This window comes from Lampetra fluviatilis, chromosome 24, assembly GCF_964198595.1.
Source record: "Lampetra fluviatilis chromosome 24, kcLamFluv1.1, whole genome shotgun sequence".
NCBI lineage: Eukaryota > Metazoa > Chordata > Hyperoartia > Petromyzontiformes > Petromyzontidae > Lampetra > Lampetra fluviatilis.
In genome coordinates this window covers 11,737,174-11,755,196 of record NC_136298.1, presented here as the reverse complement: position 1 = coordinate 11,755,196, position 18,023 = coordinate 11,737,174, and the positions used below count along the sequence as shown (strand labels likewise).

The 18,023-nt window shown below is 46.9% G+C and overlaps 1 protein-coding gene across 1 annotated transcript; it reads right to left on the bottom strand.

The window, feature by feature from the left end:
* Window positions 1-4,306: 4,306 nt before the first annotated feature.
* Window positions 4,307-16,556, bottom strand: LOC144941055 (uncharacterized). Its single transcript, XM_078867480.1, has 10 exons — window positions 16,517-16,556; window positions 14,917-15,076; window positions 13,905-14,164; window positions 13,332-13,465; window positions 13,032-13,169; window positions 7,803-7,878; window positions 6,204-6,363; window positions 5,192-5,451; window positions 4,619-4,752; window positions 4,307-4,456 (listed from the first exon to the last, which is right to left on the bottom strand). Exons 1-10 carry the CDS (start codon window positions 16,554-16,556, stop codon window positions 4,307-4,309), a joined length of 1,512 nt encoding a protein of 503 aa, XP_078723606.1.
* Between the last annotated feature and the right edge of the window lie 1,467 nt (window positions 16,557-18,023).

The following is an 18,023-nucleotide window of genomic DNA, read 5'->3' as shown; positions in this document are numbered from 1 at the left end:
TTCATCAGGTAGGGAAGTTTACAATCCAATGAGGCTGCTTCAGTACGCGCCGTGACATTACCACCTGCAAAAGCGCGTCATATTCCCATATATTTTCAACGAGAACCTGGCTGCTTACAATGTGACTTATTTCAAACAACTTCAAATACATACATTTCAAAATCACATATAGATCATTGTATCAGCTACGACAAGCTACATTTTACGTTAACACTGTTTTGTAACACGTCTTTCCATTGTTTCTGTGCACACCTTGCATGTGCCATGGATTCTATTGTTAACAGGTAAAGGGTGTCTCAATCAACTCTCGCCTAGTCACAAAAAAGTATATTTTCATGTTTCCTACGATGTCCTGTTATCGGCAGCTGAGCTGTACGTCCACCATATGCAGCACTTCTCATGAACGAGAGTCATCCGGAGTAATACTATGTATGTTGAACATCTTTCGCACGGAACGTAGCCAACTGTGCTAATCAGAGGTGCGGGGGAAGGACAGCAAACTTCAATCTGTATTTAAAAGTGCATAGCTCCAGTCGCTTCCGAATACGCTTGTTTATCCAAGAAAGCCTCACTGCGTCTCATGACTGTCACGTTTTTTGCAGTTGTAGTCGATGATTCATTTGTATATTCATCTTGAGTAATTTACACGTGTGTCCATTTTTGTCTACGTGTGTCACTCTGCATGTGTGAATGTGTCTGTGTCATTTAGGGAGCGGTAGGGTAGAGGTTACCGCGCTGCACTACGAACCCGGCGACCCGAGTTCGATTTCCGCTCACGGCCAACACCAGCGACGATTATCTGAACCGGTCCTGGGCCTCTCTTATGTCGACTGCTGCAATGTATAACATCGCCACGAGGAATACAATGGCCGCTGGGCGTGGTGCTGGCCACCCACCCCTAGTGTGCCGTGCCAGCCTTTATACGTGCTTGCTTAAAGCACTTCACCCAACAGTGTGTTAATGCTGTACGGTGGATATTTGTCTTTGTTTTGTGTCATTGTGTACAACGCCGGCCGTGGAGGCGAGGGTTGGTGGATCGCACAAAGTTGTGAAACTCGTACTTTTACACGTGTGTGCATAATTTATATAAGCCTGCAGATTGCTCTTTAATAAACGTTCGATACTTTCTACATGAGGCTCAAACCATTTTCTGTAAGCCTACATCGTGCTCTTCAATTCGTTGCCTGTTACATTTACAATGTTAATGCCCCCATGTAACATCTAACAGTGATGGACTTTGTTAGGTTTGGGGTCGTCATGTTTTCACTCCACGGAAGCTCCGAAATTACTTTCATTACGTTAAGTGTGGTTTAGTCTTCACAATTTTGTTCACGTTTGTGCTTGTGTACCAGTTCTATATCACTGCCTCACTTCTGCTTGTCATTCGGATAAATTTGGTCACGTTTATTGTGAGGGTGACCGAAGAGATGTGGACCACAATGTACAACTTCACTCAATACTCATGAGGGTTTTCGCATCTTGCACAATAGTCAATAGCTTTTCATACGCTTCTACATTGTTGCTTGAAACTTCTGCTTGCTGCAATGTCAAATATTCACGATATGACGCGATATTGCATTTCATGATAACAATGATCGTGATATGTTTACCATGACTTTGTAATGTATTTGACATTGTCTTGTTTTCCTTGCTTTGATGAACAGTGCGGTTGTATGAAATGAAGGGAGCTGATTTACATGGGTTGGACCAGATGACGCCAATAAGCGCACTTTTGGCGTCATCTGGTCCAACCCATGTGAGACTAGGCTCTAAGGAAAGCTGTCTCGGGTGTGGACCAATCAACTTCAAGGACAGTGCACATTATCAGAGTTATGTCTTTTGTTTGTATTATGACGGCAGGTATTGCGGTCTATGCAAACATGACTCCTTGTAAAAAGGCGTCATTTTTGTTGCCAGATAGAAGGGTAAAAAAACAATTATCATATTTTTACTGGCAAATGAGGTTCCCATAATGAAGGGCGCTGTTGTGGTATCCGGTGTAATAGCACGCTAGACTTCTCGATTCAATTTCCCGGTGCGGCAGTTGAAACGGGGTACATTTCTTAAAACCCCCAGTCTCTGTCCACCCAGCAGTGTAAATGTTATATTTTGTATTGGTTACATTATGCGAACGTTACTTATTGCCGGTTTGCATGACAAAATGAGATTGTATCTACATTACTGTAGCTGGGATTAAGATAGGAGGGGGTGACCTGCAGTGAGTTTCTCTGTCTCCTCTCGAGCCCTGCTACATACAGAACGTGTAACACGTACTCGACAGAGTCACACACAAGGCAAATGTCCACACATCACCGCGTGCATCTTGGCCGTCCACTCGGTGAGGACGTCAGTCAAACAGACGCCGAGATGGCGGCTCATTCACGTTCATGTAACTGTGACGTACACAGACAGATGACACCCATAACGCCGACCTCGGGCGTTGATTGGATTTTTGAAGATCTGGACGAATAGGGGGGTGGGATTCGACGATTCGGTGTTCGGTCCGAGTGTTGGGTTTGAGTTCAGAATCAGAAGAATGATTTATCCTGAAGGAATCCGATGTGCTCTAAAGCTCTTTTTCACATTTGTCCGCGGAGTGGAATGAGTAATGGTGAGTCTTGGGGATGCGCGGCTAACATCAGTGGCGAGTGGTGACATGAACTGCACCTGCTCGGCATCCCGTCACCACGCGCCCCCGCCCCCGCATCGTAAAAAGATGACAGCCTTCATCCAGCAGTGAATTTGATGGTGGTGATGCTCAAAATATCTCAATATGAAAGCGCACCCCCTGTGTATAGCCGTGTGTGTGTGCCTGTGTCGTGAAGGACGCGACTGTTCAGTTGGAGGCAGTCGCCCTCCAACAACAAAGGAAGTTAGAGGAGTGACGCTCACAACGAGCGGAGCACCAGACAGATAAAATGAAGCAAGCTTACACAGTAAGGGACACAGCTGGTGTGCAACTGCCAGTCATCTCAGTGAGTCGACCCATGGGACCTGGGTCTGTCCCTAACCTGTCAGGAAGCTTTCGACACTTAACGCGGCCTCAAAGTGCACTTGGCCTGGCACAGGCGACGTGTTGACGTCACCGCCACTTAGTGGTAAATGGCGGCTGTTGTTGTTGGAAGGTACCACGTGGTGACTGCTGAGCGCCGTGCGATATAAAGGTTCCAGCGCCCCTCAGAAGAGGTGATCCGGAAACGACGATCGACTCTTATGCCTGAATGGTTCATCGAGTCCTCAAAGGTTGATCAATTTAACGACTATCGATTATTAAATCTAGCAGGAGAGAGGAAAAGAGGGAGGAGTTTATTTGCATGGGGCGGGTTATATTCAAATTAGGACAATGGCGGGTTGTGATTGGCTGGGAGTGTCCCTGGGAGCACCCCAAGGTCACGCTGTATTTCCTGTTTCGAGCTGTGAGAGGAGTTTGAATCGACCAATGGGAAGCCGAAATAATCCCTCTCATTTGCATGTCACTCCAACCTTTGCATCGACTCTACTCAGTTGATTCTTGGCCAAATGATTCGACATACCCAAAGCAAATTACTTAAATTGGCCACTTTGTTGCTATGAACAATTTTAACTAAACATATATTTTTTAAACGTATACTATTGTTTCAAGGATTGCAGGTGGGAGGTATAGGGCCACCATACCAAAGGGTTTAAGAAGTCCCGTGCTGTATAGGCTACTACGGGGCTGATTTGTGGATAGCAGAGCAGTAGAGCAACTCAATCTATTGTACCGTGCTGATGTAGTGACATAGGACGTCACTACTGTGTCGGCCCGTACGAGGGCTGGGGGCCCCAAGGGGGTGCCTGGGGGTCACGTGGTGGAGGAACCCAGACCTCCCGTGAGGTGGGGGAAGGGAGGCGTGGCCTGGGAAGGGAGGCGTGGCTTGGGCAGAGCCGGCCACGTCAGAGCAGATATAAGCGTGGTGTGAACGCAGAGCGGGGCTGTTGAACTCCGAAGTGAAGACGGTATCATCGGTCCTCATGTCCCGGGTCGTCGTCGTGGACCAGGCAGCCCGTTGTCTACCTGGTCCACACTGTGTCGTGTTCCAGAGTGTTAGTGCGTTGAGGAAGGTGGTCACCACCTCATGTACAGTGTTATATTACTTACCGTTTAATAGTGTTGCCTCCAAGCTGTGTGTGTGTGTGCACCTAATTCGAACCCACTACACTATTAAGAAAAAAATAAGACGACAAAAACATGGTGGCATCAACATTTCAAAGGTTTTATTCGTTTAATGGCATTACAACCATCATGGTGCTTGTTGCTTGGCAAGGTGGCTTGCGAGTGAGTCGCTCATTTGTCAACCATGCTGCTGGCGATCCAGGAGTTGTAGTTGCACACCTTGGTGTACACGCCGGGGTAGTTGGGCCGGGCGCAGTTGCGGCCCCAGGACACGATGCCCTGCAGCTGGCCATTGCACACGACGGGGCCACCAGAGTCTCCCTGCAGTGGCGGAATCAGGGGTCAAAGGGTCACCAGTTAGCAATTTACTTTGTCTCGATCTGAATGATTGGTGGAGTTGGCACTGGTTTGTAGCAAGAGGGCAGGTCGACGCTCATACTCCCGTTCAGACTTGTCGACTCAAGTCGCTTCAGGGGACCTCACCTGGCAGGAGTCCTTGCCACCCTCCAGGTATCCCAGGCAGATCATGTTGTTGGTGATGTCACCGGGGTAGGAGTTCCTGCAGGAGATGTCACTCAGCACGGGCGCCTGGAAGCACATGAGGACATCGGGGCTGCCTGTATGGAGACACGCGGGTGGCAGTGGTGAGGCATCGTACACTGGGGAAAGATATTGGGGTAACGTGAGGACGGAGAAACTCATAAGCAGAGGGGGCAGCATTAGAGAGTTTAGTGGACTCAGTGTGAAAGTCCCAGTAATGCAGAGGCAATGCATTTGGTTGGTAGCATTTATAAACCTTGAGAAAAGTAAGCAGATGAAGACAGTGGAAGACAGGGCGAGATGAAATTCAAGAGTTTGGAGATCCCTTCTGGACAGATATTGAGAAAGGAACGGAAAGAATGGAAGAAAATGGGGGAAGCCTGTGACGCGGTACAGCCTGAAACACATCCGAAAGCTATACAGAGTGACCACGAAACCGACATTGTAAAATCTTTAAAAACTCTTCTTGGAATGGATTTGCCAGGGAAGACGGACGTCTAAGCGCCGTGTCCTCACCAACAATGGTGTAGGTCTCGCCCCAGCCGGAGATGGTGCACATGACTCCGGTGTCGACGCAGGAGGAAGGCAGCGGGATGGCCTGCGCGTACTGGTTGAGGGTGGCGGGCGTGGACAGCTTGATGAGCATGATGTCGTTGTCGTAGGTGACTGAGTTGAACTGGGGATGGCTGATCACTTTGGAGGCCTGGATCTTCTGCTCGGTGCCCTCGGACACGAAGATGTTGTGCTCGCCGATGCGCACAGAGATGCTGGACGCGCTGGGGGTGGAGGAAGTGGATGACAGTAGTGATGATGATTTTTATCTATAGGGGATCGCTTAAATTTAGGTTTTAGGTTTTTTGGGGGGTTTATTTTGGCACAGGCAAAGCTCATTGGGCCATGAATGCTAATCGTTTATGGGGAACTGGTTACACAATAAAAACCTGGTTACAGCAATAACAATAAAACACGAACAAAACAATCCTAACAAAACTGGACATGGTCAAGTTCCGAATGGTAAGGTCATGCATCAACATGGCACAACTAGCACGTATTGTAAGATTAGTTGTAATTTAATTCAATGCCATCACGTCGACACTTCCCACCGTCACAAACCCAAATTGACCAGTGTGGTAGATTTCCAAGTGCTGTAAATATTGGTATAATCGCCTAAGCAAAACAAACTGCTGGGGCACATCGCCTTATTGTGGAAAGAGGATGTCGCATACCTTTGCAATCTGCTCATAGCCCTTTCTCGTTTGCTCGGATGGGTCTAATTCAAAATCATATGATCGGCTTCTTCATAGTACCAGCTGTGGCACTGCTGCCCCATGGGTGAAGCTCAAGTAAATATTCTTTGTGGCTAGGTCTGAGTTCAACAACATGAGCTTCAAGCTATTTTCAGATAAGGTCGTGATCACCAAGTTGTAGGTGTACACTGCATTTTACACAAGTCGATGCGACTTCACTGACACCACCAGACACGCAGCACGCAACGAGATTCGCTTAGGTCCACGCGCAGCACACTCACGTCTGGTAGCAGTGAGCGGCAGACACGACCCACTCGCTGGAGATCAGGGAGCCTCCGCAGAAGTGGTATCCGTTGTTGAGGGACACCTGCCACGGCTGCGAGTGGGCAGCGCACTCGGAGCCACCCACAATGTGGTCCTCATACATGTAGGGGGCCGCCCCTGTCAGCGAAGCAGAGTGTGAATTGGTATCCTGGCCACGGTCAAGTACTCAGACCCAACATTCATCGTGAGGATACTCGTCAACAGGATCATGGCCATCGACATTGTCTATAAGGCAAATAGGTGAATCCAAGGGAAGTAATGGAGGCAATGCTACCCCCCTCCCACCCCTGGAGTCCCAAAATAAATTTGTTATTGATATTTACCAGAAAACACGTACGGACATTTCATGAACACCACTCTTGGGAATATTATAGATCCGCTTCTGTTGTCTACGTGATGATCATCATCACCAATGTTACCACTAACACAATTACAAAGTCCAATTCCAGCAAATAAAGTCACTCCGCTATGGTTACTAGAAATGTTGCATCACTTGCTCAATCGTCGTTCTTGTCTGATGGACAATATGGGCCCCACAGAAGGAATTTAGAATTTCCACCAATCGCTTGAGAACAAAAACGGACATGAGCCCCATCTTGCACTTGGGTATAATTCAGTTTTTGTCAAAGACCAATTTAACAGAACAGCCAAATAAGCAGCACACCTTCCTCTCCTCTGTTAGTTTGGTGATGCACATCACCATAGGAGGCGCAAAGTGTTTCCGATTGAGCTAACCTAGCGGAGGCCTCGCCAAATTAAGATACCAAATGACCACTAATGATACCCATCATTCATAATAGAGGTTTTGGGGTTAGATCGCGTAAATATATAAATGTGTTGTGAAAACCCGCTACCACCTGAAACAGCCAACTAGTAAGGGTTGTCACGTAAACAGAACGTGGCAATTCGTCACTAGAACAGCACACCGGTGTGTTGGAGAGCCAAGCCACCAAATTTACGTGATAACCTTTACTCGTTGGCTGTGTCGGGTGGTGGCGGGTTTCAACAACATGTTTATATTAGAATAGGTTTTTCCCTTTTTTTCTGGCAACAAAACAGGTGTTAGGATGTTAAAACACCAAACTGAAACCTTTTACAAGGAATCATGACTGCATTAACCATAATACTTATGGTCAGAATGCAAAAAAAAACATACTCTGATAATATATGCATTGTCTTTAAAACTGATTGGTCCACACCAGACAGCTTTCTTTGGAGACTAGTCACAAATGGTGTTAGACCAGAGGACGCCAAAAGGCGCCAAAAGGCTTCCTCTGGTCTATACATTCATATATCTAACCCAAAAACCTCTTTTATAGATATTGGTCGCGAAAGCCTACGTGTTGAACTGATACCCATAATTGTCTGCTCTGCTTAAACCAATGCTGTTAAACTGCCAGATGTCTATAGGCAAAGATTAGCACGGTTGGATACGTACGGTGCGAAATAAGTGTAGCATACGTACAAAGACCATCCCTGCTGGACATGGGTCCCAATTCGATCCAAAATCATTCACTACGCAACCAGTTAGCAGTGTAAGTTACACAAAGTCTCACCAGCGGTGCCCACGAGCAGAGCGAAGATGAGTCCGTACATGGTGCAGTGAAGATTCTGAACGACGATGCTGAACCACTGCCGAGGGTCCCCTTTTATACCCGTTGAGAGCCCTCATATCTCATGGCCTTATTCTCATTTCTATGTTACCCAATGCCTTATGTTTGTCTCATTAAACTCGTCGATATTTTCCCACCTGAGACAAAAATTTGCGAGTCAGCGATTCCACACGTTAATATTGGTTCCATTTATTAATTGTTTTCCACGGACGTTGCTTATATTGTTCTGTTTATGATCTCATACTTGGTAGAGATGGTGCCATTTGTGCGTGTGTAACGTGGAAGCTGTGATTCTACAAATTGTGGAACCATCCCGATCTCTGTGGAAAAGTTACGGAATTGAGAGCTTTCGCCTGTGACTAGCCGATGTACGTACAATTTAGCAAAAATTATTGCCTATAAAATTAACACTTATGTAAGTATACATAAGCATATATCAAATATCCTCTACTGGGGCTATTAAGTGGTCCTTTAAGTGAAGTCTGACAGCGGTGCTGTAATAAATCCATTGCACGGATGCACCTGTGCCTTTTATACTTATGCCAACGACATTGCTGCATTTCTATATTCACGTATACCATGTAGAGAAAGCCAAATGTATCATAGTCAAAGTTATTATATTTTATTACTTGAATAGTCAAATACTTTAATACTGATACATATATTTATGGATTTGGCCACGTGTCAGATTCTTTGTCAAAATTCTCGTTACTAAGCCCCCACCACTCGACAAAATAAAGACGTTGAAAAAGACAACATTCATACATGCCAAGGTGTTGATCACATTCAAACCAATACAACTCAACGGTGGTTTAAGGCTTTTCACGACATAATTTGAACTTCCCTACCCGGGCTTCATCAGGTAGGGAAGTTTACAATCCAATGAGGCTGCTTCAGTACGCGCCGTGACATTACCACCTGCAAAAGCGCGTCATATTCCCATATATTTTCAACGAGAACCTGGCTGCTTACAATGTGACTTATTTCAAACAACTTCAAATACATACATTTCAAAATCACATATAGATCATTGTATCAGCTACGACAAGCTACATTTTACGTTAACACTGTTTTGTAACACGTCTTTCCATTGTTTCTGTGCACACCTTGCATGTGCCATGGATTCTATTGTTAACAGGTAAAGGGTGTCTCAATCAACTCTCGCCTAGTCACAAAAAAGTATATTTTCATGTTTCCTACGATGTCCTGTTATCGGCAGCTGAGCTGTACGTCCACCATATGCAGCACTTCTCATGAACGAGAGTCATCCGGAGTAATACTATGTATGTTGAACATCTTTCGCACGGAACGTAGCCAACTGTGCTAATCAGAGGTGCGGGGGAAGGACAGCAAACTTCAATCTGTATTTAAAAGTGCATAGCTCCAGTCGCTTCCGAATACGCTTGTTTATCCAAGAAAGCCTCACTGCGTCTCATGACTGTCACGTTTTTTGCAGTTGTAGTCGATGATTCATTTGTATATTCATCTTGAGTAATTTACACGTGTGTCCATTTTTGTCTACGTGTGTCACTCTGCATGTGTGAATGTGTCTGTGTCATTTAGGGAGCGGTAGGGTAGAGGTTACCGCGCTGCACTACGAACCCGGCGACCCGAGTTCGATTTCCGCTCACGGCCAACACCAGCGACGATTATCTGAACCGGTCCTGGGCCTCTCTTATGTCGACTGCTGCAATGTATAACATCGCCACGAGGAATACAATGGCCGCTGGGCGTGGTGCTGGCCACCCACCCCTAGTGTGCCGTGCCAGCCTTTATACGTGCTTGCTTAAAGCACTTCACCCAACAGTGTGTTAATGCTGTACGGTGGATATTTGTCTTTGTTTTGTGTCATTGTGTACAACGCCGGCCGTGGAGGCGAGGGTTGGTGGATCGCACAAAGTTGTGAAACTCGTACTTTTACACGTGTGTGCATAATTTATATAAGCCTGCAGATTGCTCTTTAATAAACGTTCGATACTTTCTACATGAGGCTCAAACCATTTTCTGTAAGCCTACATCGTGCTCTTCAATTCGTTGCCTGTTACATTTACAATGTTAATGCCCCCATGTAACATCTAACAGTGATGGACTTTGTTAGGTTTGGGGTCGTCATGTTTTCACTCCACGGAAGCTCCGAAATTACTTTCATTACGTTAAGTGTGGTTTAGTCTTCACAATTTTGTTCACGTTTGTGCTTGTGTACCAGTTCTATATCACTGCCTCACTTCTGCTTGTCATTCGGATAAATTTGGTCACGTTTATTGTGAGGGTGACCGAAGAGATGTGGACCACAATGTACAACTTCACTCAATACTCATGAGGGTTTTCGCATCTTGCACAATAGTCAATAGCTTTTCATACGCTTCTACATTGTTGCTTGAAACTTCTGCTTGCTGCAATGTCAAATATTCACGATATGACGCGATATTGCATTTCATGATAACAATGATCGTGATATGTTTACCATGACTTTGTAATGTATTTGACATTGTCTTGTTTTCCTTGCTTTGATGAACAGTGCGGTTGTATGAAATGAAGGGAGCTGATTTACATGGGTTGGACCAGATGACGCCAATAAGCGCACTTTTGGCGTCATCTGGTCCAACCCATGTGAGACTAGGCTCTAAGGAAAGCTGTCTCGGGTGTGGACCAATCAACTTCAAGGACAGTGCACATTATCAGAGTTATGTCTTTTGTTTGTATTATGACGGCAGGTATTGCGGTCTATGCAAACATGACTCCTTGTAAAAAGGCGTCATTTTTGTTGCCAGATAGAAGGGTAAAAAAACAATTATCATATTTTTACTGGCAAATGAGGTTCCCATAATGAAGGGCGCTGTTGTGGTATCCGGTGTAATAGCACGCTAGACTTCTCGATTAAATTTCCCGGTGCGGCAGTTGAAACGGGGTACATTTCTTAAAACCCCCAGTCTCTGTCCACCCAGCAGTGTAAATGTTATATTTTGTATTGGTTACATTATGCGAACGTTACTTATTGCCGGTTTGCATGACAAAATGAGATTGTATCTACATTACTGTAGCTGGGATTAAGATAGGAGGGGGTGACCTGCAGTGAGTTTCTCTGTCTCCTCTCGAGCCCTGCTACATACAGAACGTGTAACACGTACTCGACAGAGTCACACACAAGGCAAATGTCCACACATCACCGCGTGCATCTTGGCCGTCCACTCGGTGAGGACGTCAGTCAAACAGACGCCGAGATGGCGGCTCATTCACGTTCATGTAACTGTGACGTACACAGACAGATGACACCCATAACGCCGACCTCGGGCGTTGATTGGATTTTTGAAGATCTGGACGAATAGGGGGGTGGGATTCGACGATTCGGTGTTCGGTCCGAGTGTTGGGTTTGAGTTCAGAATCAGAAGAATGATTTATCCTGAAGGAATCCGATGTGCTCTAAAGCTCTTTTTCACATTTGTCCGCGGAGTGGAATGAGTAATGGTGAGTCTTGGGGATGCGCGGCTAACATCAGTGGCGAGTGGTGACATGAACTGCACCTGCTCGGCATCCCGTCACCACGCGCCCCCGCCCCCGCATCGTAAAAAGATGACAGCCTTCATCCAGCAGTGAATTTGATGGTGGTGATGCTCAAAATATCTCAATATGAAAGCGCACCCCCTGTGTATAGCCGTGTGTGTGTGCCTGTGTCGTGAAGGACGCGACTGTTCAGTTGGAGGCAGTCGCCCTCCAACAACAAAGGAAGTTAGAGGAGTGACGCTCACAACGAGCGGAGCACCAGACAGATAAAATGAAGCAAGCTTACACAGTAAGGGACACAGCTGGTGTGCAACTGCCAGTCATCTCAGTGAGTCGACCCATGGGACCTGGGTCTGTCCCTAACCTGTCAGAAAGCTTTCGACACTTAACGCGGCCTCAAAGTGCACTTGGCCTGGCACAGGCGACGTGTTGACGTCACCGCCACTTAGTGGTAAATGGCGGCTGTTGTTGTTGGAAGGTACCACGTGGTGACTGCTGAGCGCCGTGCGATTTAAAGGTTCCAGCGCCCCTCAGAAGAGGTGATCCGGAAACGACGATCGACTCTTATGCCTGAATGGTTCATCGAGTCCTCAAAGGTTGATCAATTTAACGACTATCGATTATTAAATCTAGCAGGAGAGAGGAAAAGAGGGAGGAGTTTATTTGCATGGGGCGGGTTATATTCAAATTAGGACAATGGCGGGTTGTGATTGGCTGGGAGTGTCCCTGGGAGCACCCCAAGGTCACGCTGTATTTCCTGTTTCGAGCTGTGAGAGGAGTTTGAATCGACCAATGGGAAGCCGAAATAATCCCTCTCATTTGCATGTCACTCCAACCTTTGCATCGACTCTACTCAGTTGATTCTTGGCCAAATGATTCGACATACCCAAAGCAAATTACTTAAATTGGCCACTTTGTTGCTATGAACAATTTTAACTAAACATATATTTTTTAAACGTATACTATTGTTTCAAGGATTGCAGGTGGGAGGTATAGGGCCACCATACCAAAGGGTTTAAGAAGTCCCGTGCTGTATAGGCTACTACGGGGCTGATTTGTGGATAGCAGAGCAGTAGAGCAACTCAATCTATTGTACCGTGCTGATGTAGTGACATAGGACGTCACTACTGTGTCGGCCCGTACGAGGGCTGGGGGCCCCAAGGGGGTGCCTGGGGGTCACGTGGTGGAGGGACCCAGACCTCCCGTGAGGTGGGGGAAGGGAGGCGTGGCCTGGGAAGGGAGGCGTGGCTTGGGCAGAGCCGGCCACGTCAGAGCAGATATAAGCGTGGTGTGAACGCAGAGCGGGGCTGTTGAACTCCGAAGTGAAGACGGTATCATCGGTCCTCATGTCCCGGGTCGTCGTCGTGGACCAGGCAGCCCGTTGTCTACCTGGTCCACACTGTGTCGTGTTCCAGAGTGTTAGTGCGTTGAGGAAGGTGGTCACCACCTCATGTACAGTGTTATATTACTTACCGTTTAATAGTGTTGCCTCCAAGCTGTGTGTGTGTGTGCACCTAATTCGAACCCACTACACTATTAAGAAAAAAATAAGACGACAAAAACATGGTGGCATCAACATTTCAAAGGTTTTATTCGTTTAATGGCATTACAACCATCATGGTGCTTGTTGCTTGGCAAGGTGGCTTGCGAGTGAGTCGCTCATTTGTCAACCATGCTGCTGGCGATCCAGGAGTTGTAGTTGCACACCTTGGTGTACACGCCGGGGTAGTTGGGCCGGGCGCAGTTGCGGCCCCAGGACACGATGCCCTGCAGCTGGCCATTGCACACGACGGGGCCACCAGAGTCTCCCTGCAGTGGCGGAATCAGGGGTCAAAGGGTCACCAGTTAGCAATTAACTTTGTCTCGATCTGAATGATTGGTGGAGTTGGCACTGGTTTGTAGCAAGAGGGCAGGTCGACGCTCATACTCCCGTTCAGACTTGTCGACTCAAGCCACTTCAGGGGACCTCACCTGGCAGGAGTCCTTGCCACCCTCCAGGTATCCCAGGCAGATCATGTTGTTGGTGATGTCACCGGGGTAGGAGTTCCTGCAGGAGATGTCACTCAGCACGGGCGCCTGGAAGCACATGAGGACATCGGGGCTGCCTGTATGGAGACACGCGGGTGGCAGTGGTGAGGCATCGTACACTGGGGAAAGATATTGGGGTAACGTGAGGACGGAGAAACTCATAAGCAGAGGGGGCAGCATTAGAGAGTTTAGTGGACTCAGTGTGAAAGTCCCAGTAATGCAGAGGCAATGCATTTGGTTGGTAGCATTTATAAACCTTGAGAAAAGTAAGCAGATGAAGACAGTGGAAGACAGGGCGAGATGAAATTCAAGAGTTTGGAGATCCCTTCTGGACAGATATTGAGAAAGGAACGGAAAGAATGGAAGAAAATGGGGGAAGCCTGTGACGCGGTACAGCCTGAAACACATCCGAAAGCTATACAGAGTGACCACGAAACCGACATTGTAAAATCTTTAAAAACTCTTCTTGGAATGGATTTGCCAGGGAAGACGGACGTCTAAGCGCCGTGTCCTCACCAACAATGGTGTAGGTCTCGCCCCAGCCGGAGATGGTGCACATGACTCCGGTGTCGACGCAGGAGGAAGGCAGCGGGATGGCCTGCGCGTACTGGTTGAGGGTGGCGGGCGTGGACAGCTTGATGAGCATGATGTCGTTGTCGTAGGTGACTGAGTTGAACTGGGGATGGCTGATCACTTTGGAGGCCTGGATCTTCTGCTCGGTGCCCTCGGACACGAAGATGTTGTGCTCGCCGATGCGCACAGAGATGCTGGACGCGCTGGGGGTGGAGGAAGTGGATGACAGTAGTGATGATGATTTTTATCTATAGGGGATCGCTTAAATTTAGGTTTTAGGTTTTTTGGGGGGTTTATTTTGGCACAGGCAAAGCTCATTGGGCCATGAATGCTAATCGTTTATGGGGAACTGGTTACACAATAGAAACCTGGTTACAGCAATAACAATAAAACACGAACAAAACAATCCTAACAAAACTGGACATGGTCAAGTTCCGAATGGTAAGGTCATGCATCAACATGGCACAACTAGCACGTATTGTAAGATTAGTTGTAATTTAATTCAATGCCATCACGTCGACACTTCCCACCGTCACAAACCCAAATTGACCAGTGTGGTAGATTTCCAAGTGCTGTAAATATTGGTATAATCGCCTAAGCAAAACAAACTGCTGGGGCACATCGCCTTATTGTGGAAAGAGGATGTCGCATACCTTTGCAATCTGCTCATAGCCCTTTCTCGTTTGCTCGGATGGGTCTAATTCAAAATCATATGATCGGCTTCTTCATAGTACCAGCTGTGGCACTGCTGCCCCATGGGTGAAGCTCAAGTAAATATTCTTTGTGGCTAGGTCTGAGTTCAACAACATGAGCTTTAAGCTATTTTCAGATAAGGTCGTGATCACCAAGTTGTAGGTGTACACTGCATTTTACACAAGTCGATGCGACTTCACTGACACCACCAGACACGCAGCACGCAACGAGATTCGCTTAGGTCCACGCGCAGCACACTCACGTCTGGTAGCAGTGAGCGGCAGACACGACCCACTCGCTGGAGATCAGGGAGCCTCCGCAGAAGTGGTATCCGTTGTTGAGGGACACCTGCCATGGCTGCGAGTGGGCAGCGCACTCGGAGCCACCCACGATGTGGTCCTCATACATGTATGGGGCCGCCGCTGTCAGCGAAGCAGAGTGTGAATTGGTATCCTGGCCACGGTCAAGTACTCAGACCCAACATTCATCGTGAGGATACTCGTCAACAGGATCATGGCCATCGACATTGTCTATAAGGCAAATAGGTGAATCCAAGGGAAGTAATGGAGGCAATGCTACCCCCCTCCCACCCCTGGAGTCCCAAAATAAATTTGTTATTGATATTTACCAGAAAAAACGTACGGACATTTCATGAACACCACTCTTGGGAATATTATAGATCCGCTTCTGTTGTCTCCGTGATGATCATCATCACCAATGTTACCTCTAACACAATTACAAAGTCCAATTCCAGAAAATAAAGTCACTCCGCTATGGTTACTAGAAATGTTGCATCACTTGCTCAATCGTCGTTCTTGTCTGATGGACAATATGGGCCCCACAGAAGGAATTTAGAATTTCCACCAATCGCTTGAGAACAAAAACGGACATGAGCCCCATCTTGCACTTGGGTATAATTCAGTTTTAGTCAAAGACCAATTTAACAGAACAGCCAAATAAGCAGCACACCTTCCTCTCCTCTGTTAGTTTGGTGATGCACATCACCATAGGAGGCGCAAAGTGTTTCCGATTGAGCTAACCTAGCGGAGGCCTACGCCAAATTAAGATACCAAATGACCACTAATGATACCCATCATTCATAATAGAGGTTGTGGGGTTAGATCGCGTAAATATATAAATGTGTTGTGAAAACCCGCTACCACCTGAAACAGCCAACTAGTAAGGGTTGTCACGTAAACAGAACGTGGCAATTCGTCACTAGAACAGCACACCGGTGTGTTGGAGAGCCAAGCCACCAAATTTACGTGATAACCTTTACTCGTTGGCTGTGTCGGGTGGTGGCGGGTTTCAACAACATGTTTATATTAGAATAGGTTTTTCCCTTTTTTTCTGGCAACAAAACAGGTGTTAGGATGTTAAAACACCAAACTGAAACCTTTTACAAGGAATCATGACTGCATTAACCATAATACGTATGGTCAGAATGCAAAGAAAAACATACTCTGATAATATATGCATTGTCTTTAAAACTGATTGGTCCACACCAGACAGCTTTCTTTGGAGACTAGTCACAAATGGTGTTAGACCAGAGGACGCCAAAAGGCGCCAAAAGGCTTCCTCTGGTCTATACATTCATATATCTAACCCAAAAACCTCTTTATTAGATATTGGTCGCGAAAGCCTACGTGTTGAACTGATACCCATAATTGTCTGCTCTGCTTAAACCAATGCTGTTAAACTGCCAGATGTCTATAGGCAAAGATTAGCACGGTTGGATACGTACGGTGCGAAATAAGTGTAGCATACCTACAAAGACCATCCCTGCTGGACATGGGTCCCAATTCGATCCAAAATCATTCACTACGCAACCAGTTAGCAGTGTAAGTTACACAAAGTCTCACCAGCGGTGCCCACGAGCAGAGCGAAGATGAGTCCGTACATGGTGCAGTGAAGATTCTGAACGACGATGCTGAACCACTGCCGAGGGTCCCCTTTTATACCCGTTGAGAGCCCTCATATCTCATGGCCTTATTCTCATTTCTATGTTACCCAATGCCTTATGTTTGTCTCATTAAACTCGTCGATATTTTCCCACCTGAGACAAAAATTTGCGAGTCAGCGATTCCACACGTTAATATTGGTTCCATTTATTAATTGTTTTCCACGGACGTTGCTTATATTGTTCTGTTTATGATCTCATACTTGGTAGAGATGGTGCCATTTGTGCGTGTGTAACGTGGCAGCTGTGATTCTACAAATTGTGGAACCATCCCGATCTCTGTGGAAAAGTTACGGAATTGAGAGCTTTCGCCTGTGACTAGCCGATGTACGTACAATTTAGCAAAAATTATTGCCTATAAAATTAACACTTATGTAAGTATACATAAGCATATATAAAATATCCTCTACTGGGGCTATTAAGTGGTCCTTTAAGTGAAGTCTGACAGCGGTGCTGTAATAAATCCATTGCACGGATGCACCTGTGCCTTTTATACTTATGCCAACGACATTGCTGCATTTCTATATTCACGTATACCATGTAGAGAAAGCCAAATGTATCATAGTCAAAGTTATTATATTTTATTTCTTGAATAGTCAAATACTTTAATACTGATACATATATTTATGGATTTGGCCACGTGTCAGATTCTTTGTCAAAATTCTCGTTACTAAGCCCCCACCACTCGACAAAATAAAGACGTTGAAAAAGACAACATTCATACATGTGTAGGGGTGTTAGAGAGAGAGCCCGTTATGCATGGCAGCCTATGGTAAACAAACACAGTAGGCGGGGCTACATGTGTGTACGAGCAGGTGCCCTCTGCGACGTCCGCGCCAGACACCCTGGGGGGTCGATTCGGTCATTATGATCCCCCGGGGCCCCACCCCTCAGGGAGGGGTTGGGTATAAAAGGGGAATGTATCGAAGGGCTCGGGAGTGTTGTGTTAGCTAAGAAGAGAAGACGGAAGACGTCCTAGATAGAGCCCTGGTCTCCCCCTGGCACGCCGTCCTTATCAGGACCGCGCAGGCTCGAGCCAGTGGCGTGGTACCAGAGCCAGAGCCAGTGCTGGTCTGGACTCTGGGTACCGGGCCCGACTGACCAGTGTCGGGCCAAGATAGCCTCCCCTAGCCCATTAGAGGAGGACTCAGAGGCAGGCTAGGGTTAGCCTAGAGGTGTGTCCTCAGATAGACGGGTGAGGGGGCCGATACCCCCTCAGTGTGTATGTCACAACGTGTGGTGTTAAATAAACAAGTGTGCCTCCAACTCCGGTGTGAACGAGTCATAAGCGTTACTACATCTGGCGTCAGAAGTGAAACAAAGTACGAACATGGATACACGCCGGACGACTCGAGTCGGGGTACCAGAGGCAGAAGACACCACTGCAGTCGGAGGGCCCGAGACGGCTG